This window comes from Gigantopelta aegis, chromosome 13 (assembly GCF_016097555.1).
Source record: "Gigantopelta aegis isolate Gae_Host chromosome 13, Gae_host_genome, whole genome shotgun sequence".
Classification (NCBI taxonomy): Eukaryota; Metazoa; Mollusca; class Gastropoda; order Neomphalida; family Peltospiridae; genus Gigantopelta; species Gigantopelta aegis.
This window is the reverse complement of record NC_054711.1, coordinates 26,326,810-26,349,272: the sequence shown is the minus strand read 5'-3', so window position 1 is coordinate 26,349,272 and position 22,463 is coordinate 26,326,810. Positions and strand designations below refer to the sequence as shown.

Sequence of the window (22,463 nt, the reverse complement as noted above, 5' to 3'; positions counted from 1 at the left end):
TTCCCCATCTTTATTTATTTATTTTTTTAATCGTATGTGAACTATTTAATGTTTAGAAGACCTAAATAAATAAATAAACAAATAGAAGGCATTTTATTTTTATTTTAACGTGTTATTTGATTCAAAAACATTTATAAAATGTCACTGCGCTATCTGTTGTTTCAAATCGTTCAACAAAGTTTACGCAACGCATGGGAGTAGGGGTGGTAGGATGTATTATGGGGTTCGTTACGAAGCATTGCACGGAGGAGAGGTGGTATTAGAATGCTCAATTTGGTGTTAAGTAATTGTTGATCGGCCATTCACCAGTTACGAAGAAAAACATACGCAGTCACGAGACCCAGTATGATTAAACCGAAAGTACGATAAAGAACGTAGTACTGGGAAAACGATTGTGGATTGATAAATGCCAGAAGAGTTCTTTCGATTCGTCTGCAGCAGAGCAAGCACCGCTCTAGTTTTCTCTCGTCTTTTTTCTCTGATTTCCCGTCAGTTTGCAACACACCATCATGGACCTGGTAAGAATATGTCTAGTATTTACCTAGCATATGCATTTTACTAACTAATCGCAAACGCCGATGCATTTTATTTTTATGTTGTCGTTATATTTGCTTGTTCGCTTGTCATAGAATATTGGGGCCTTAATGGGGTGCAGTCAACTTTCAGAAAATACATAGACTTAAATCTTTAGAACCATTTTAAGACCACTTTTAGAAGAAGTGTTTGGCCAAAGTAGTAAAAGTAGAAATTATTCCTTATTCATCCACCTTATGAATTAGTTTTTCTGGCAACATTGGTTCTTGAGGACTCACATGGCCATTTTGTAATTTTCTTTAAATTAAAATATTTAAAATATTTTTTATAAATTATTGTAAACTTCCCAAAATATTCTGAAAAAATCCTTGAAGTATCCTGAAATTTTATGGTCATCTAAAGGTGATGCCACCAGTGGCGTAGACAGGATTTTGTATTGGGGGGGGGGGGGGGGGGGGACCTGTGTAGTGGGAAATGACACAGGAACCTTTTTAATGTTATTAATAAGCAAAAAGATAAACATTTCCCGGGATTGGGGGGGGGGGGGATGCCACACGTTAGGAGTATCTCGTACAATCAATAACAGCTGATTAATTGTGACACGACATTACGATTTCATCGGCTGGTATGTAAACGACTATTCTCATACAAATTACAAGGCATTCATATTGGTTGGCGGGGCGAGATGTAGCCCAGTGGTAAAGCGCTCGCTTGATGTGTGGTCAGTTTTGGATCGATCCCTGTCAGTGGGCTCACAGGCTATTTCTCGCTCCAGCCAGTGCACCACGACTGGTACATCAAATGCTGTGGTATGTACTACCCTGTCTGTAGGATGGTGCATATAAAAGATCCCTTGCAGCTAATTGAAAAGAGTAGCCTTGAAGTGGCGACAGTGGGTTTCCTCCCTCAATATGTGTGGTCCTTTACCATTTGTCTGATGCCATATAACCGTAAATAAAATGTGTTGAGTGCGTCGTGCGTTGTTAAATAAACCATTTCCTTCCTTCATATCGGTTGGCATTAATTGCCATAAGTACTAAGTAGTGATGTTCCAATGATCGATTATAGTCAAACATTGATCTGTTTGGTTCTGCTGCATGATGCAGGGATTCTAGATTTTGGTAGCCCCACTCCCATGGCTAGTGATATTCAGTGTTGGGCTAGTAAATAATTACTATAACTAGCCTGACGGCTAGTGGAAAAAAAATCCTTGTCAAATGCAGCATTTACATATTTTGTAAATATGAATATCCTGCCCCTTCTTTCCACCCTAATCTAAGGATTTTTAAGCTCAATCTCCCTCTTTAGGTGACATATCTGATTATTACGATTAGTAAAATTGTATTTATTACCCCAGCGGTCACTCATAACAGGGAAAATATTTTCCATATTTTCTCAGTGAGAAATATTCTGCATTGGTCTAACGAACAATACTATTGGACAATTTGACGCTTACAAACAAATGACTTTGTCGGTACTAAATATGACGTCATCACAATTTGACAAACACAAAATGACGTCATGTAATTTAAAGAGTTTGCCTTTACGGGTCTCTGTTTTTGGTGTTAAATTAATAACAAAATGTTATTTTAATGCAATTCATTATAGATTTGGAAGCAGAATAAAGAGAACTTGTGTTTTTTAAAATTATCTATGAACGTGATTAAATTACAACGTTATAGTAATTCTCAGAACAGTGCGTAAAGTGGTTTACATCATTCCTATACAGGTTGACCTTCGTGCATGTGCGTCGAAAATAAAGGCTTTTAGAGAGAAAAAATAGCTGAGGTAATAAATAGAATCACAAACTCGGTACCAGTTATTATCAAATTTATGTCCCTCGTGAAATAATTTTCATTTGTCACTCGCTAAAGCTCATGACAACTGAACATTATTTCACTCGGGACATAAATTTGATAACAACTGGTAACTCGTATCCTCTATTTATTTAAAGTAGGGCTAGTGAATATTTAACCATTATTAGTACATTTTTAAAATCACTGATCCCATGGCTAGTGGATTTTTATAAAATTCTAGAAGCCCTGTGATGTGATGATCGTTTATGAAAATCCATAATTGATTTGATGGGAAAATGTTAGCTAACTGTACCTTATAATTTCTAGGCCTCTGAGAATCGAACATCTGTGTGACCCATGTATCGGTTACACAAAAATAAATCCATGTATGTAACCCTTTTCCTTTTTGCTTAACCTGTACCTTATATCCCTGTAAATGGTGCTCGAAATTTTAGATTTGCACAAGCAATTATGCATGAACGAAATGACCGTTCTCACAATTTTCAGAGGCCTGCTTTAAATGTTGGAATTGATGTAAATATATGTTGGGCTTTGGTGTTTGTTGTCATGTGTACATAAAGAAAAGGCATATTGAATAGCTATTGAAGGTAAAAGTAGCCATTTGTAGGGTCGATTAAGATCCTTGTGAACTTCATAATTAAGGCATGCATTCAGTTTCGTAATATTCAAATCCTTCTAATTATGTTCATATAATTAAAAAATGTCCGCGTTTATATGATTTTCTCAATTCTGATTGGATGATATCAATAAAAACCTGAATGTTATTCTTTGATAAACCTCATAAAGTATGTTATTATATGCCAGCTGGGACATCATTATGTAAAACAGGTTATGGAAAGGACTCTACAAGCTGCTCACCGGCCTCGGTGGCGTCGTGGCAGGCCATCAGTCTACAGGCTGGTAGGTACTGGGTTCGGATCCCAGTCGAGGCATGGGATTTTTAATCGAGATACCGACTCCAAACCCTGAGTGAGTGCTCCGCAAGGCTCAATGGGTAGGTGTAAACCACTTGCACCGACCAGTGATCCATAACTGGTTCAACAAAGGCCATGGTTTGTGCTATCCTGCCTGTGGGAAGCGCAAATAAAAGATCCCTTGCTGCCTATCGGAAGAGTAGCCCATGTAGTGGCGACAGCGGGTTTTCTCTAAAAAATCTGTGTGGTCCTGAACCATATGTCTGACGCCATATAACCGTAAATAAAATGTGTTGAGTGCGTCGTTAAATAAAACACTTCTTTCTTTCTTTCTCTACAAGCTGATTTATACAGGGCTAGCTCTGGGTGAGCAGAATAAATCACCAAATTGTCTATCAACTTCAATAATTGCAGAAATGCAGTAATTTTCTAACAAAATATCAATTATTACATGAAATTGTTTCACCAAAAGAAAATATAATTCGCCAATTGTTTTTTAAATTCGCAATTAGCGAATTTGGCGAGTGCCAGAGCTAGCCCTGTTTATGTGTATATATTAATTAATTATGCTGTGTCCAGACGCTTGTGAATACATTTTAGAAGAGGGTGGGGGGCTAGCTAATTTGTGGCTAGCAAAATTTATGAGGGGTTTCCTCGTAAAAGTATTGAAAAAAAGAACATTTCGTTGATAAAGGGAAGGGTTCGACTGCCGTTAACCCATCATCTGCACAAGCTCCTGTCTTTGTAATTATATCAAATCTGTTTGTCATATTTTAAAATAAATTTATTGATGTACAACTGTCGTAAACTGCATAAAATTGAGTAGAGTAGTGAAGGATTTTATACTAAACCTGCTACATTTTTCCATTAGCAGCATGGGATCTTTTATATGCACTTTATAATTCCCACAGACAGGAAAACACATACCACGGCCTTTAAATTGACCAGTTGTGGTGCACTGGTTGGAACAAGAAAAAACCCGAATCAGTTGAATTGATCCACCGAGGTGGTTTGCGTGATCCTGCGATGCAATTAGTGCCTAAAGGGAGTGCTCAACCAACTGAGCTGAATCCCTGCCCCTCTTAAGTCTTTTACCGGCCTCGATGGCATCGTGGTTAGGCCATGGGCCTACAGGCTGGTAGGTACTGTTTTCAGATCCCAGTTGAGGCATGCGATTTTTAATCCAGATACTGACTCCAAACCCTGAGTGAATGCCCCGCAAGGCTCAGTGGGTAGGTGTAAACCACTTGCACGACCAGTGATCCGTAATTGGTTCAACAAAGGCCATGGTTTGTGCTATCCTGCCTGTGGGAAGCGCAAATAAAAGATCCCTTGCTGCTAATCGGAAAGAGTAGCCCATGTAGTGGCGACAGCAGGTTTCCTCTCAAAATCTGTGTGGTCCTTAACCATATGTCTGATGCCATATAACCGTAAATAAAATGTGTTGAGTGCGTTGTTAAATAAAACATTTCTTTCTTTCTCTTAAGGGTGTATACTACCAAATCAAATCCCATAGACGACAATAGTAACATATGTGGCTAAAACTCCTACCTGCAACGTATCAACCGACATAAACGCCACGGATATAAATACTACCACCCCTTACACTTAAAGTGAATCAGAAAAAAATGGGGGTCAAGCTGCTCGTTTCTGAGATAACGGGTAGCGTCTATGACTACCCTAGTTTCGCACAAAATTCGAGTACTTTTTTTTACAGGTACCCCATACATGTTTCAAGCACAAGGCTACTTGACACATTGGTACTAGATGAAATAAAATTGCAATTTTTTTTTACCCAGATGAAACTTATTTTTTACAACCAACACACTCACATTTATAACCAATCACAGGACTTGTGATGTTCACTTCTCTATCAAAAGTTCGGTGCACCTCGCGCTTTGACCCAGCCGGAAGTTATTTGGTTTAGTACTACCTACATGTATAAGTCTTTCCTATTAATAGTATTATGGGCAGGATTTAATTAATAATTATCTTAGTGGTAGAATGTTTGTGAGCCAGATTGAGGTATGATGGGTTACTTGATTGATCGCCCTCTATATACATGTAGCTATATAAACTAATTTTGTTCAAACATGCCTATCCCGAGTCTGGTCTCTATAATTCTGTTATGACCAGGGACTTGACTCAGGACAGGAGTTATTTAATTACTGGGTAATTTAGAAATTTTAATTTTCATTTAAAAGTCCCAAAATATAACGGGGAAGGGATAATAATAGAATTTTAGACGTGCCTAAAAATATAATAATTAAGTCTGCATGTACCTAAATATATAGTATACTGAAATAATATTGAAATGAATGGTGCTTAATTTTGATGAGTTAGTCTAAAAAAAAATAAAAAAAATATAAACTCATTAATAGCTTCTATATATAGGCGCTAGGAGGTTAGAATAGGAAGATTTTAATTAGTTAAAATCATATTTAAATATTAAGTTTAAAATTTAATTTAAAAAGAAAAATTCCACATTTGTTCTGTGCTGGTAGTGAAATGCAAATGTAGTCCAAAGACTATAGTTTTCCAAAAGGACAGGTTTTGTTTTTAGTTCTATAAACATGTTTTGTTGCCAACAAAAAGTGAAACAAGAAATTCCTAGACGTGTTTATTTTGTCCTTGGAATGACCTTGCCATATTTGTACTGCCTAATCTGAATGTTTCTCAGAAGAGTGTAAAGAAAAGAAGTAAACATTGATTTTATTTGATTTTGAAATGAAACAGAAAATGAAAGTACAAGCACCTGGCTAGTGTACATGTATGTATAGGTGGACCTGTTCAAACAGACACCTGTAATCAGTGGTCACCAACATTATTTTGTTTTCAGTTTGTGTTTGTTGTTTGTTTTGTGTTGACAGTGAAAAAACATCTGTAAAGATATGTAGGAAACGTGGATGCCTGTAAAGTGTAATTAAAATAACATTTTGTTCATAGTTGCAGTGATATGATTAGGAATCGAACTATAGCATGTCGAAGTGAAATTATAGTTGGCTGCATGTTACCATCTGCTTTGAATGTCATGTGACCTGAATATAAGTACAATGTATATAGTTCCGAAAGATTTCTACGAATGACACAAATTTTTAAAATTCTTTTATCTTAAACACATTTGCATATTAACACCATACATTAACCAATCAGGGACAGACTTTCAAATGCATAATATCACTAGGTTATTAGCATGCATAAAATATCCACAGTCTGTATGTATTCTTTGTTCTTCTATATACCAAGCGAATATCTATTAAATATCTACAGTCTGTATGTATTCTTTGTTCTTCTATATATACCAAGCGAATATGTATTAAATATCTACAGTCTGTATGACATATTCTTTTGTTCTTCTATATACCAACAGGCTGGTAGGTACTGGGTTCGGATCCCAGTCGAGGCATGGGATTTTTAATCGAGATACCGACTCCAAACCCTGAGTGAGTGCTCCGCAAGGCTCAATGGGTAGGTGTAAACCACTTGCACCGACCAGTGATCCATAACTGGTTCAACAAAGGCCATGGTTTGTGCTATCCTGCCTGTGGGAAGCGCAAATAAAAGATCCCTTGCTGCCTGTCGTAAAAAGAGTAGCCTATGTGGCGACAGCGGGTTTCCTCTAAAAACAGTGTCAGAATGACCATATGTTTGACGTCCAATAGCCGATGATAAGATAAAAAATCAATGTGCTCTAGCGGCGTCGTTAAATAAAACAAACTTTACTTCTTTTTTTTCTATATACCAAGCGAATATCTATTAAATAGGCAGTGCCTATTAATGACATCATTATGTTGAAACCATGCAGTACTCTTGACAAACGCCCATCCTCTCCACCCCGCCTCTTCACGTCAACAGTGTCTTGTCAACACTCGAAGTTGACAGGAGGAAGATAGCAAATGTTGCTCAATGTGGCACAGTATTTTTCAAATAAACAACTTCACAAACAGCTTTGGTTTTCCACAGTATTTTTGACAGCATTGCAAATACATGTATGTGAATCTAGAATTCGTCATCTTTAGAAGTGACAGTATGAATCATAACCTTTTATCACATAAATTTGTCAGTTTCATCACATATATTTGTCTCAAGTTTTCCGCATTGATGTAAAAAAATATCATACTACAGGTTACGTACATGGTACAGTCTAATAATTAAGTTGTCTAATTTCCAGTCAACTTTTCAAATTGTAATTTAATTTCTAACATTTATATATATATATATATACACTTGCACATTAAAATTTGCTTCCTATATACTGCATAATATGAATTTTAAGCCTTGGTTTTGTACATCACATCACCATGCACCACTTACATGTATGTACTGATTATATATATGCTTGTTCAACACAACTTAAACTGAATTAAATGTACATTGTACATGTGTTTAAACCTCTTAAGTAATCTAGCTTGTATCATAAGTGTTATTTCTTGTTCTAGTGACTGGTATATCAAAAGCCGTGGTATTTGCTGTATTAATTCTATCTAGCTATTGAATGATGCATGCATGTACATGTGTTTAAACCTCTTAAGTAATCTAGCTTGTATCATAAGTGTTATTTCTAGTTCTAGTAACTGGTATATCAAAAGCCGTGGTATTTGCTGTATTAATTCTATCTAGCTATTGAATGATGCATGCATGTACATGTGTTTAAACCTCTTAAGTAATCTAGCTTGTATCATAAGTGTTATTTCTAGTTCTAGTAACTGGTATATCAAAAGCCGTGGTATTTGCTGTATTAATTCTATCTAGCTATTGAATGATGCATGCATGTACATGTGTTTAAACCTCTTAAGTAATCTAGCTTGTATCATAAGTGTTATTTCTTGTTCTAGTAACTGGTATATCAAAAGCCGTGGTATTTGCTGTATTAATTCTATCTAGCTATTGAATGATGCATGCATGTACATGTGTTTAAACCTCTTAAGTAATCTAGCTTGTATCATAAGTGTTATTTCTTGTTCTAGTAACTGGTATATCAAAAGCCGTGGTATTTGCTGTATTAATTCTATCTAGCTATTGAATGATGCATGCATGTACATGTGTTTAAACCTCTTAAGTAATCTAGCTTGTATCATAAGTGTTATTTCTTGTTCTAGTAACTGGTATATCAAAAGCCGTGGTATTTGCTGTATTAATTCTATCTAGCTATTGAATGATGCATGCATGTACATGTGTTTAAACCTCTTAAGTAATCTAGCTTGTATCATAAGTGTTATTTCTTGTTCTAGTAACTGGTATATCAAAAGCCGTGGTATTTGCTGTATTAATTCTATCTAGCTATTGAATGATGCATGCATGTACATGTGTTTAAACCTCTTAAGTAATCTAGCTTGTATCATAAGTGTTATTTCTTGTTCTAGTAACTGGTATATCAAAAGCCGTGGTATTTGCTGTATTAATTCTATCTAGCTATTGAATGATGCATGCATGTACATGTGTTTAAACCTCTTAAGTAATCTAGCTTGTATCATAAGTGTTATTTCTTGTTCTAGTAACTGGTATATCAAAAGCCGTGGTATTTGCTGTATTAATTCTATCTAGCTATTGAATGATGCATGCATGTACATGTGTTTAAACCTCTTAAGTAATCTAGCTTGTATCATAAGTGTTATTTCTTGTTCTAGTAACTGGTATATCAAAAGCCGTGGTATTTGCTGTATTAATTCTATCTAGCTATTGAATGATGCATGCATGTACATGTGTTTAAACCTCTTAAGTAATCTAGCTTGTATCATAAGTGTTATTTCTTGTTCTAGTAACTGGTATATCAAAAGCCGTGGTATTTGCTGTATTAATTCTATCTAGCTATTGAATGATGCATGCATGTACATGTGTTTAAACCTCTTAAGTAATCTAGCTTGTATCATAAGTGTTATTTCTTGTTCTAGTAACTGGTATATCAAAAGCCGTGGTATTTGCTGTATTAATTCTATCTAGCTATTGAATGATGCATGCATGTACATGTGTTTAAACCTCTTAAGTAATCTAGCTTGTATCATAAGTGTTATTTCTAGTTCTAGTAACTGGTATATCAAAAGCCGTGGTATTTGCTGTATTAATTCTATCTAGCTATTGAATGATGCATGCATGTACATGTGTTTAAACCTCTTAAGTAATCTAGCTTGTATCATAAGTGTTATTTCTAGTTCTAGTAACTGGTATATCAAAAGCCGTGGTATTTGCTGTATTAATTCTATCTAGCTATTGAATGATGCATGCATGTACATGTGTTTAAACCTCTTAAGTAATCTAGCTTGTATCATAAGTGTTATTTCTTGTTCTAGTGACTGGTATATCAAAAGCCGTGGTATTTGCTGTATTAATTCTATCTAGCTATTGAATGATGCATGCATGTACATGTGTTTAAACCTCTTAAGTAATCTAGCTTGTATCATAAGTGTTATTTCTTGTTCTAGTGACTGGTATATCAAAAGCCGTGGTATTTGCTGTATTAATTCTATCTAGCTATTGAATGATGCATGCATGTACATGTGTTTAAACCTCTTAAGTAATCTAGCTTGTATCATAAGTGTTATTTCTTGTTCTAGTGACTGGTATATCAAAAGCCGTGGTATTTGCTGTATTAATTCTATCTAGCTATTGAATGATGCATGCATGTACATGTGTTTAAACCTCTTAAGTAATCTAGCTTGTATCATAAGTGTTATTTCTTGTTCTAGTGACTGGTATATCAAAAGCCGTGGTATTTGCTGTATTAATTCTATCTAGCTATTGAATGATGCATGCATGTACATGTGTTTAAACCTCTTAAGTAATCTAGCTTGTATCATAAGTGTTATTTCTTGTTCTAGTGACTGGTATATCAAAAGCCGTGGTATTTGCTGTATTAATTCTATCTAGCTATTGAATGATGCATGCATGTACATGTGTTTAAACCTCTTAAGTAATCTAGCTTGTATCATAAGTGTTATTTCTTGTTCTAGTGACTGGTATATCAAAAGCCGTGGTATTTGCTGTATTAATTCTATCTAGCTATTGAATGATGCATGCATGTACATGTGTTTAAACCTCTTAAGTAATCTAGCTTGTATCATAAGTGTTATTTCTTGTTCTAGTGACTGGTATATCAAAAGCCGTGGTATTTGCTGTATTAATTCTATCTAGCTATTGAATGATGCATGCATGTACATGTGTTTAAACCTCTTAAGTAATCTAGCTTGTATCATAAGTGTTATTTCTTGTTCTAGTGACTGGTATATCAAAAGCCGTGGTATTTGCTGTATTAATTCTATCTAGCTATTGAATGATGCATGCATGTACATGTGTTTAAACCTCTTAAGTAATCTAGCTTGTATCATAAGTGTTATTTCTTGTTCTAGTGACTGGTATATCAAAAGCCGTGGTATTTGCTGTATTAATTCTATCTAGCTATTGAATGATGCATGCATGTACATGTGTTTAAACCTCTTAAGTAATCTAGCTTGTATCATAAGTGTTATTTCTTGTTCTAGTGACTGGTATATCAAAAGCCGTGGTATTTGCTGTATTAATTCTATCTAGCTATTGAATGATGCATGCATGTACATGTGTTTAAACCTCTTAAGTAATCTAGCTTGTATCATAAGTGTTATTTCTTGTTCTAGTGACTGGTGTATCAAAAGCCGTGGTATTTGCTGTATTAATTCTATCTAGCTATTGAATGATGCATGCATGTACATGTGTTTAAACCTCTTAAGTAATCTAGCTTGTATCATAAGTGTTATTTCTTGTTCTAGTGACTGGTGTATCAAAAGCCGTGGTATTTGCTGTATTAATTCTATCTAGCTATTGAATGATGCATGCATGTACATGTGTTTAAACCTCTTAAGTAATCTAGCTTGTATCATAAGTGTTATTTCTTGTTCTAGTGACTGGTGTATCAAAAGCCGTGGTATTTGCTGTATTAATTCTATCTAGCTATTGAATGATGCATGCATGTACATGTGTTTAAACCTCTTAAGTAATCTAGCTTGTATCATAAGTGTTATTTCTTGTTCTAGTGACTGGTGTATCAAAAGCCGTGGTATTTGCTGTATTAATTCTATCTAGCTATTGAATGATGCATGCATGTACATGTGTTTAAACCTCTTAAGTAATCTAGCTTGTATCATAAGTGTTATTTCTTGTTCTAGTGACTGGTGTATCAAAAGCCGTGGTATTTGCTGTATTAATTCTATCTAGCTATTGAATGATGCATGCATGTACATGTATAAAAGATCCTTTGCTAGCTACTACTGAAAAAAAAAATACCAGGTTTCTTCTCTAAGACTATATTTATGTCAAAATGACCAAATATTAAATATCCATGGCTAACTAACATGTTAATATGAAAGTGAAAGTAGAAGTAGATGAATATCCTGGTATCATAATGAAATTCTTGTTACTGCAAGTTTGCCAGCAACCAGTTCAGGCATGTCAGGACAATCTGTATTGCTTCATATTAATCCACTATTAATCTACATGTTTATGTTTTTTACACTTAAATGTTCTGAATTATAATTACAGGTTACATTGTAAAATTCTACAGGCCCTACATAAATTGTTATGGGTGTAGGAAGGTGCCAAAAAGTAAGGGGGGGGGGGGGGGGCACACACACATATACATGTATATATATTTATATTAGTAATCAAGATTTTAAAAACAAAATGTTCGCTGACAATGTCAGTGAATGGATTTTCAGAGCAGTTTGGATTTACAGGGGGATGCAAGGGATTTACAGGGGGATGCAGGGGACATTTTGTTTTTAAAATCTTGATTGGCAATATTTCTAGTCAGTTAAAAATTGATTAGCATGCAACTGCTGTTTAATATATTGTAAAATTGTGTAGCGATCTCTGAAACTTGCGTAGCGAATCATGACACGATACTGAACCAGGAGTGGCACAGTGCAAAAAATAGTGGTATACGGCTCGTGGTTGCCAGACTCGCCTTTCAAATTACTTGTACGGACAGATATAACAATTATAACTCACACACATACACACACAAAAGTCGTATGGCCATAGCCGTACTGGCCGTACCGTCTACGCCACCCCTGTGAACAAAATGTTTCCTGGGGTGGGTAGGTCCGTGTCAGTGTATACATAGTGGGGCAGGTTGTGGAACCTTTAAGCAAAATTAATGTGTGCATGACTATATTTTTAATGACAAAGTCAAATGTGAGAGCTAAATTGTGTGCATACATGTATCTATTGGTATTATTTTTTCAACAACTTTAAATACATGAAGGAAGGAAATGTTTTATTTAACGACGCACTCAACACATTTTATTTACAGTTATATTGCGTCAGACATATGGTTAAGGACCACACAGATATTGAGAGACAAAACCCACTGTCACCACTTCATGGGGCTACTCTTTCCGATTAGCATCAAGGGATCTTTTTATATGCACCATCCCACAGACAGGGCAGTACATACCACAGCCTTTGATATACCAGTCGTGGTGCACTGGCCAGAACGAGAAATAGCCCAATGGGCCCACCAACAGGGATCGATCCCAGACCAACTGCACATCGAGTGAGCGCTTTACCACTGGACTACTATTTTTTTTTTTAAATGCATGAATTTATTCCAACATAAAGGTTTCTAATTTTTTGGTCCATTTCTTACAAACTATAGGACATAATTAAGTCACAGACCAGTAAAACTTGCTTTATACCTGTAGTATAGCACCTACATATATGTACCTGTATGTTAATTCATCTAAATGTTGTTTGGGGGGGGGGGGGGGGATGGGAAGGGGAATCATCGACGTAGCCCAGTAGTAAAGTGCTCGACTGATGCACAGTCAGTCTAGGATTAATGCCCATAGGTGGGCCCATTGAGCTATTTCTCATTCCAGCCATATCAATGGCCATGGTATGTGCTATCCTGTTTATATGATGGTGCATATATAAATACCCCTATGTGAATATGTAGCAGGTTTCGTCTCTATAAGACTATTTCAGAATTACCAAATGTTTGACATCCAATAGCCGATGATTAATAACTCAGTGTGCTCTAGTGGTGTCGTAAAACAAAACAATTGGCCATTGATCAAAATTTATAATCTCAATGTTAAGTTTTCACGTTAAGATGCATTTCTCACAATCTAGGTGGTATATACTTGGTTTATAGTTGTGTCTAATGGTCATGCATCTGCATTATGTCAAAATGGTGTTGTTAATTTAAAAAAAAATTAAATTTAATTTTCAATATACATTGAGATGATTGTCTATTCTTCTTTTAATATGGAGACTATATTTTTGGTCCGTCATTAATTTCAGCAGAATCTGCAATGATCATATGAGATGTTTTAAAATTGTATTTAATGTCATTATTAGGTACATATGTACTGCCATAAATTATGTTATAAACAGATGCAAAACTACTACATTATGTACATATAATACATGTATTATGTACATCAGTGTACATATCTTATATGAGTTGGTGTGGGTTTAAGACATATTCTTACACACCCGTTGGTGAGAACATCATGCGTTATTTTTGGTAACACATGGTTGTTTACACAGGTACGTGTGTTAACAATTTTAAGACATCAAGACATACATGTGTATGACTGGCTGCTCCTAGGAGATGACCAGGTCACCACTGCCATACATCCAATGAAAAACTACATGATGGAAATCGATTACATAGTGACATATAGTTAACCTGACAATCATGGGTCTGTGATGAGTAAGATAGTTACAAGTGCAACGGCTGTAAATAACTTTTAGTTGAAAAAGATGTTAAAATTTGCTTAAAACCTGGTTTCTGAGGATATATGTAAGAAATAGAATAATACATTCGTGTCCGTTAGATACCATTTATCTCACAACTCCTTGTTTAAAAATGTATCAATTGAAACTCAGAAAGAGTTTGACCTGCATGTACCCCTCTATATCAAAGGCTCTAAAGACTAACCCTAACCCTATACCTAAAACTACCCTAACCATTAAAAGGGGGTACGGGTCATGCCTCAAACTCACTTTCACTCGTTAGATACATTTTAAAACAACTCGTGAGATATAACAGCCTATCTAACAGCCACTCATGTATTATTCTGCATTATTCATTAATTATAGGGTTTGCGTGTGCTGTAACCTCACAGTGGTGCAGGAGTGTAACATTCTCTTTGAGAATGGCCAATATACAGCACAAAATCGAAATTTTGAGTAAAAGTCAGTATCTATCTGTGATATTTGTATTTTTGTACAGTTCTTTACACTGTTTTTATTTAAATCTTGAATTCTTATATTGATGTCGATCATCACTTTATTTGTTTGCATTATCATAGTTTGACACCCAATAGCCGATTTATTTTTCATGCTGGGGTGTCGTTAAACATTCATTCATTCATTAATTATAGGGTTGGACATGTACATTGTAAGCCAGTTCATCAGTCTCCTTTTTATGCAGACTCACATGTACATTCTTTGCTGTTAATTGACCAGTTCTTTCATGCTCATTATACATGTAGTAGCAACTTCTTAAAGGATTATCCTAAAAGTCTTCTTAATTAACATTATTACAGCCTATACAGGTTTTGACTTAAGGTTTTCAGCAGTGAATAAATTGTTCTTGATTATATACATTTCTTTCAAGCTGGACAATGCAGCACAATATTTTGTTTCGGCTTTCAAAGTACACGTATATTTATCTTCAAAGTTTTATCCCTAATAGTCAGTACGTACTGTATGCATTAAAATGTTTGATATCAACACAGATACTAGCTTGTGTCTTAAATTAATATTGAGAAATATTTTAGGGTTGTAAAAGATACACTATTTCTTGCATAATTCCAGCCACTAATATACACCAGTCGCCCTGACAACCATTTGGACAAGCCCATACAGTAACCACATGTTGTATGTACATGTATAGTGGCCAAAAAAGAAAATACATGTATCTACACAACTTGTTGGAATTGTGTCCGGTGGTCAGATGCAGAATAGTGTCCATCTGTTGTGTCGAAACTTTGCTGTAAATGTGTTGTCATGTCGTGCCAGTGTAGCATACCAAAACATGCATGTGCGACCCATAATGTCATGCTTTGTGAGTAATTTGTTTGCAGACCTGTTGTTGTTGGGTTAATTTTGTATGTTTTTTTGTGTTTGTTTTTGTTTTTGCTTGTATTAATTGAATTATATTTTTCTTTTTTTTAATTATTATTAATTTTTGTTGTTGTTGCATGTTTAGTGTTCTCTTTGCATACAGTTTTGATTTCAAGTACAGCTTGCGTTTATTTTTGGTTCCACATTTTATTTTATTGTCACTGTTTTCATTTTTCATTCCTGATTTAAAATGCGAACCAATTAAGTACCTATATATGCCTTAAAGGCTGAGACACACCTACCAAGAAGAAAATTACTGACTCATGACTGATCATTATATAGTCCGTTTATATGTGTTGTGCATGGGCAAAGACACAATATGGCAGGACAGGACACAGCTTGGTGGTAAAGCGCTTGGCTGATGCATGGTCAGTTTATAGGATATCAATTTCTGTCGATGGGCCTATTGGACATTTTCTCATTCCAGCAAGTGCTCCACAACTGGTGTGACAAAGGACATGGTATGTACTATCATGTCTATGGGATGGTGCATATAAAAGATCTGTTGTTACTAATGGAAATATGACGTACAACTGAGTTTTCTCTCTTCATGTACCTGTATATGTCAGAATTACCAAATCTTTGACTTTGATCCAACAGGTGATGATTAATAAATCAATGTGCTCTATTGGTGTCATTAAAACAAAAGCAAACTTTACAATAGTAGGGCTTGAAACATGAAGTAAAATATTGCCTGGTGTTATTTTAAAAAGAAATATCAGGCCAAAAGAAATATGGTTTTCACAGTCTGCTGTTTCTAGCTCTGCAAAGGTCACATCTGATGTACAATTGTGTGGTCCATAACCATATGTCTGATGCCATATAACCAGGGTGTGCACTTTACGGTCACCCGATCGCCCATGGCAAGTCAAAATAGCGTCTGGCAAGTCAAAACCTTATCACATGTCGCCCACCTGGCTACTGAAAATTTCCGCATATTGTATTTAATATGTATCAAAATGCAAATAACTAATGTTTGTAAGAGATCGGAAAGTTATTTTTTATTTATTGTTTTCAACTGGTTTCCTATTAATATCTGCACAACCAAACCCATATGGGACATAATAGCGACCACTTCCCCAGTATATAGAACAGTCTAAAACCCTTCGGAAAACCTCGGCCACATAAATGTATTCGTAGGTAGACCGAACCTTGGTAAAACATTCCAGATGTTTGATTGTGTGGGTTCCGTGACAACATAATAATTAGAATTTAATTACAACAGTTTGTAATAAAACTAAAACAAGTTCTGTTTCCTTCTTTTGTGTTGTTATTATTGTTTGCATGATATGATAACATGTTTTTAAAGTGCAATTTAAGTAAGTTTTTTTTTTTTAAGAAATTCGGTCGCGGGCCATTCAAAGGTTATATATGGGCGAGTCAAAGTGTTGCTGTGAGTGGCCTGATTGGCCAGTCAAAAAAAATCCAAAGTGCATACCCTGTATAACCATAAATAAAATGTGTTGAGTGCGTTGTTAAATAAAACATTTCCTTCTTCTGATGTATACTTTTGCTCCAATTTTGTGTTGGGCTGACAAGACCACTGCATCTGTTTGTGTGTGTTGACACTTATTTTCAAACCGGCCTCGGTGGCGTTGTGGGATTTTTAATCCAAATACTTAGGCTACAAAATTAGTTTACCTGTCTGATAGACATGTTCCATGTATGTGGGATAGTCTTGACTAAACTAATATGCTAAAAAGCTCCTGGTCCTATATTCTTCTTCTTCTTGTTTTAGGTTATATTCCTCCACTATCTGGATCTACACTGTGGTATAAAGTCATTTGTTTGTTTCTTCTTGTTTTCTTTTTTCTCCTGTTCCACCAAGCAGGATTCAACCAAACTTGGTCCAAATGATCCTCTTATAAACCTGACCAAGAGTTGTTATTTTTCAGGCCAATAAAAATTCCAAGATGGCCGCCCTGGCCTCTGAATAACTGAGACATTTTTAACTTTTACTCAAGTTCCACCATGCAAATTTAAACCATATGTATTCCTAATGATCCTTTCATGGCTCTGACCAAGTTTGTTATTTTTCGGGCAGATTTAAATCAAGATAGCTGCTCTGGCCTCTGATTGACAGATACATTTTTTTGCTTCTTTTCAAGGTCCACCAGGCAGGTTTCAATCAAACTTAGTCCAAATGATTCTCTCATGACTTACTAAGTGTTGTTATTTTTGTGGCTGATTCAAAATCCAAGATGGCCACCCTGGCCTCTGATTGGCTCAGTCATTTTCAACATCTTCTCAAATTCCACCAGGCTAATTTCAACCAAACATGGCCCATGTCATCCTCTCATGGCCATGCATATGTTATTATTTTTGGGGCCAACTGAAAATGCAATCATTACAAGATGATTCTGTTTTAACCATATTGTATTATCATTTGTATGTATTAATATTAATTTTGTTTTAATTATTATTGTAAATACTATCTAAATCTGTTACATGTACGTTTGGTTGTTTAGCCACTAGCTGTTTCCACTGAATTTGATAAATCATATGAGAAGTTATGACATGTGTAGACATGCTTTCACAGTTGAAGATATATATGCAGCAAATTTGCAAAAATTAAAACATGCTTGCGGGAAGCTTGCACAGTTGAAGATATGCATGCAGCAAGCTTGCAAAATTAAAACATGCTTGCGGGAAGCTTGCACATTTGAAGATATGCTTGCAGCAAGCTAGCAAAAATGCAAATATGCTTGCGGGAAGCTTGCACAGTTGAAGATATGCATGCAGCAAGCTTGCGCATGCTTTCACAAATAAAAACATGCATGCGGCAAGCTTGCAGAAATACTGACTACCTTACGCGAGCTAAATGTTAGCTTGCAAATAGCTTGCATTGCTTGTACTACCTTGTAACAACCTTGCAACAACCTAGCCGCAAGCATGCATTTTTGTTTGGGAAATGTTTTAAATCACTGATCCCATGGCTAGTGGATTTTATAAAAATTCTAGAAGCTCTGTGTGTATTTGTATTTCAGAAATGTGAAGAAGTGAATGCGAAACATGTAATATCAATGTTTGTTGCTGTTCAGCTACCGGAACCATATAGCAATCTTACTATTATCTACTTTCTAGATTGAGGTTGAGCGTAATTTAACATGGCTTTTAATGTCAGTAAAAACACCTGTGTAGTATGTATACACGTATAGCAATACTATACATGTCTGCATGTATTTAAAGTGTATTTGAGAAATGTGATGTCATATGTACTTATTGTCTCACTATATAATATGCTTTTTACTAAAATGATAGATTTACACAATGTACATGTATGTAATGTTGATTTTAATTTAACACATGGCTTTCAGTGGCAGATAAACCACCTGTGTAGTACTGGTATATGTGTCCATGGATAAGAAATTCATGTATGCATGTATTTATATGCGAGTACTTATTGTCTCACTAATATCTGCTTTCCAGATTTAATGTTGATTTTAATTTAACATGCCTTTCAGTGACAGGTACATGAAACATCTGTGAAGTACATGCTTATAACTTACATGTACCAGTGTCACAGGGATCCTATAATACCCGTAACTGAATAAAACACGATTATCCAAATATCTCTCCTAACTGTATATCTATTAGATCTCTCTGTAACGGGCAGTCCAATACCCGCGTGGCTCGGTTCTAGGTATGAACAGAGATAAGATCTTATATAAAGTATATGTAATATAGCACATTTAGTTCACTAGAAAACACAACAAAAACACAATACACTTTGGAATCTGTATTAATACTACGCTGACAAATGTACTGCCGCAGTAGTTAATTAACAACAACAATATAATAACAACCCAGAACTAATCACTTAATTAGTTAATCACTAGGTGTCTAGTTTACACAATATTCTAATCACTTCACCGTGACACAATACCCACACGTGTGATAATTGAGAAACACTGCCAGGGGAACTTAATTAATAAAGGAATTACAACTCTATTCCTAACTGGTTCATTTTTAATTAACCCTTAACTACTCATTCAGTAACCTTGTAATACAGAATTAATACTTGTACCTATCACAATAAAGACAATAACCTACAGTTTACCTAGGTCCTCTAGGATGACTGGCTAAGCTTTAATAATTTTAGACAGTGAAGCCTACAATTTACTTCGTCAGTTTACCGGAAACACTGTCTAAATAATATTGGTATAATACAGTATTAAAATATTTAAAGTCACATCAATCACATCAAGGTTATACAACAGAGCAGAAAATATATAATTACCAAGTCCAGTCGGACTAACGTTTCCCGGAGCCGTCCAATATGTTTCTCCCCAATATCTCTAAATCCTATCTATTTATTACAATCCGAATATCGCCTGGGGGCACATCGTGGTACTGAATCTTATCATGTGAATTTCCACCACTCCCAGAGTCGATATATTTTCTTAGATGACCAGACATACTGTCACCAGTTTGCCAGAAATCCCCTGGTCATAAACCGTTCTACCGGAGTTATTACTTAACTACTGGCCACATGGCCTCCGCACCTGGTCTGGGTGTGTATTAGAGGGTACGGTCGCGTGGAGGTATTACGTAACAAAGCCCATCTGGTCTTAAGTGCATATTGGGACTGCACACGGCCCTCTAAAACAATTAATATCACCACAGGCGAAAAGAATTTAAGAGCATATTCCATCACAACCGGTATATATATCCATGCATCCCCAATTCATGTGTGCATGTATTTAAAGTGTATTTGCATAAGCGTACAAGACGGGAGTGGGGGGGTATATAGGAGGGGACACAACTGCCCCTAATGCTGGAGCAAATCCTCAAACAGTATACATGTAGATATATATAGACACAATGTGCTAACATGGTACTTTTTTTCCATGTATTTCCGTCATTCTATACGTGCAAAATTAGTTGTAATGAATGTAAAAATGTGTATAGTGTATACATGTTTGGTAGCTATCTGTTTGGCAGTATGAATAAATGTTGTTAATTATCCAGATTCAGACATTTTTATTCAATTCGGGCAAAAACAGGCCTGCATGCCCCCACCCCATCCCTACAAAAATGGCAGCCCATGCATAGTACGTCTGTATGTGTATTTAAGAAATGTGATATGATCGAGTATTGCATACATAGATGTACATGTATAATCTTCTTTCTAGATGCGAATTATTAAGTTGATTGTAATTTAGCATTATAGCTTTCAATGGCAGATACCATCTGTGTAACGTACATGTGACATATACATGAATATCTGTGTACCCAGCACGTTAAAGTTACTGCATAAACTTACAAGTGGTAGGCATGATTATTTGCACACCTTCGATATTTTGATTGACAGCCGATAATTCCAAGTGACAGTCTACCTGCTGTCACTCAAAACATTGAAAGTGTGCAAATAACCATGCTGTATATACCCAGGGCTCAAACGTAAGAATTTGTTACCAAAAGGTCAATTTTTGTATTGTTTTTGCCATAGGCAAAATGCTTACTGACAGCACTTTTGAGCCTACCTATTACGGCAGTTATAAATCAGCAACTTTTTCAACAAATATAAAAACCAAAAAATAGTCTGTTCAACCCATGGCAATCATTTTTTATCAGATGGCACAACACTGCCATTAGTGAAGCCCCTGATCGGCTGCAATTCATATTGCAACTATGGCAGTTATACCGCCCCTTAATCATAGTCCATTCCTTGACGTGGTGAGGGGCCTTGTATGTCTCAGTGACCCAGAGAGCTATGCCAGCAGGAGCTTTGGCTTCTGTTAGAGACTCCCAAGCTGGACTGGTCAATGAGTAGAGGCTAGACTGATATGCACTAAGGGTGAGGTAACCCTAACAGAAACCTCGAGTGCTGAAGTCAGAGGTATTGGGCCGCACAGCGCACTCTAATAGACCACAATACCATGAATCAACAGCTATTATAACTACATTTCTGGACAATAATGACGTGATCGGTGTAATTGCCGTCAGTGCCGTCATTAAGTTCGAGCTCTGCATGTATACCACAAGTTAGTTTATTCAGTAACTGATTTGTACAACACTCCTAAGTGGCGTTGCATGACACAATACGGAAGTTTGGCTCAATTAGAGTTGGGGTTTTAAAAGTCGATCTGCGGTTGTATACAGATTTATCACACACGTTTGTCAATGTGAAAACAACCTAACAGGTAAGCAGACCTCAACAATTCCACTATCCCTCAGTTGAACTGGGCTAGTGAATATTTGGTCTGGCTAGTGAAAATTATCACCTGTAATATTATAACACATAAAATACTAGCCAAAATTAAGCTTCTGTGAAGTCCACTGACTTTCTCAAACATTGATCGAACACTGCTATAAGCATGGTACAAATTTATATACATACAGTATGTATTTATATATGCAGGTATTTAAAGTATATTTGAGAAATGTGGTGTGAGACTTGTTGTTGCATAGGTATATACCATGACACGTAAGTGAGTCCATCAATGTATGTTTATGCATGTGTTTGAATTATATGTGAGAAATGTCATTACATGCAGTGTTGTTTAATATTCACGTTTGAATTATGAGTGAGAAATGTTTCGACAGTGTTGTTTGTTGTTGTGCAGGTGTTTGAACTATGAGTGAGAAATGTTTCTACAGTGTTGTTTGTTGTTGTGCAGGTGTTTGAACTATATGAGTGAGAAATGTTTCAACAGTGTTGTTTGGTTATTGTGCAGGTGTTTGAATTAAGAGTGAGAAATGTTTCGACAGTGTTGTTTGTTGTTGTGCAGGTGTTTGAATTATGAGTGAGAAATGTTTCGACAGTGTTGTTTGTTGTTGTGCAGGTGTTTGAATTATGACAGTGTTGTTTGTTGTTGTGCAGGTGTTTGAATTATGACAGTGTTGTTTGTTGTTGTGCAGGTGTTTGAATTATGACAGTGTTGTTTGTTGTTGTGCAGGTGTTTGAACTATGAGCGAGAAATGTATTGACAGTGTTGTTTGTTGTTGTGCAGGTACCAGAATTGAAGCAGCCTCATGTGCACATTAAGAATGTCGATCATGTGACCAAGACTCTGTGTCAGATGATCAGCCATGGATCCAAGAAACTACAGGTTAGTCTGAATACCTCTACTTACCTGTATTATAGTTA

The 22,463-nt window shown here is 35.8% G+C and overlaps 1 protein-coding gene across 2 annotated transcripts in view; it reads left to right on the top strand.

The window, feature by feature from the left end:
* Positions 1-222: 222 nt before the first annotated feature.
* Positions 223-22,463, top strand: part of LOC121387344 (cytosolic 5'-nucleotidase 3-like) — a 46,876-nt gene continuing 24,635 nt past the window's right edge. Inside the window, exons 1-3 of one of the 2 annotated variants that reach the window (XM_041518392.1) lie at positions 223-518; positions 15,062-15,311; positions 22,327-22,425. In XM_041518392.1, the coding sequence (XP_041374326.1) occupies positions 15,201-15,311; positions 22,327-22,425 (210 nt within the window). In that variant the 5' untranslated portion in view covers positions 223-518; positions 15,062-15,200. The remainder of the gene's footprint in view (positions 519-15,061; positions 15,312-22,326; positions 22,426-22,463) is intronic. The other variant, XM_041518393.1, reaches the window with a different exon arrangement.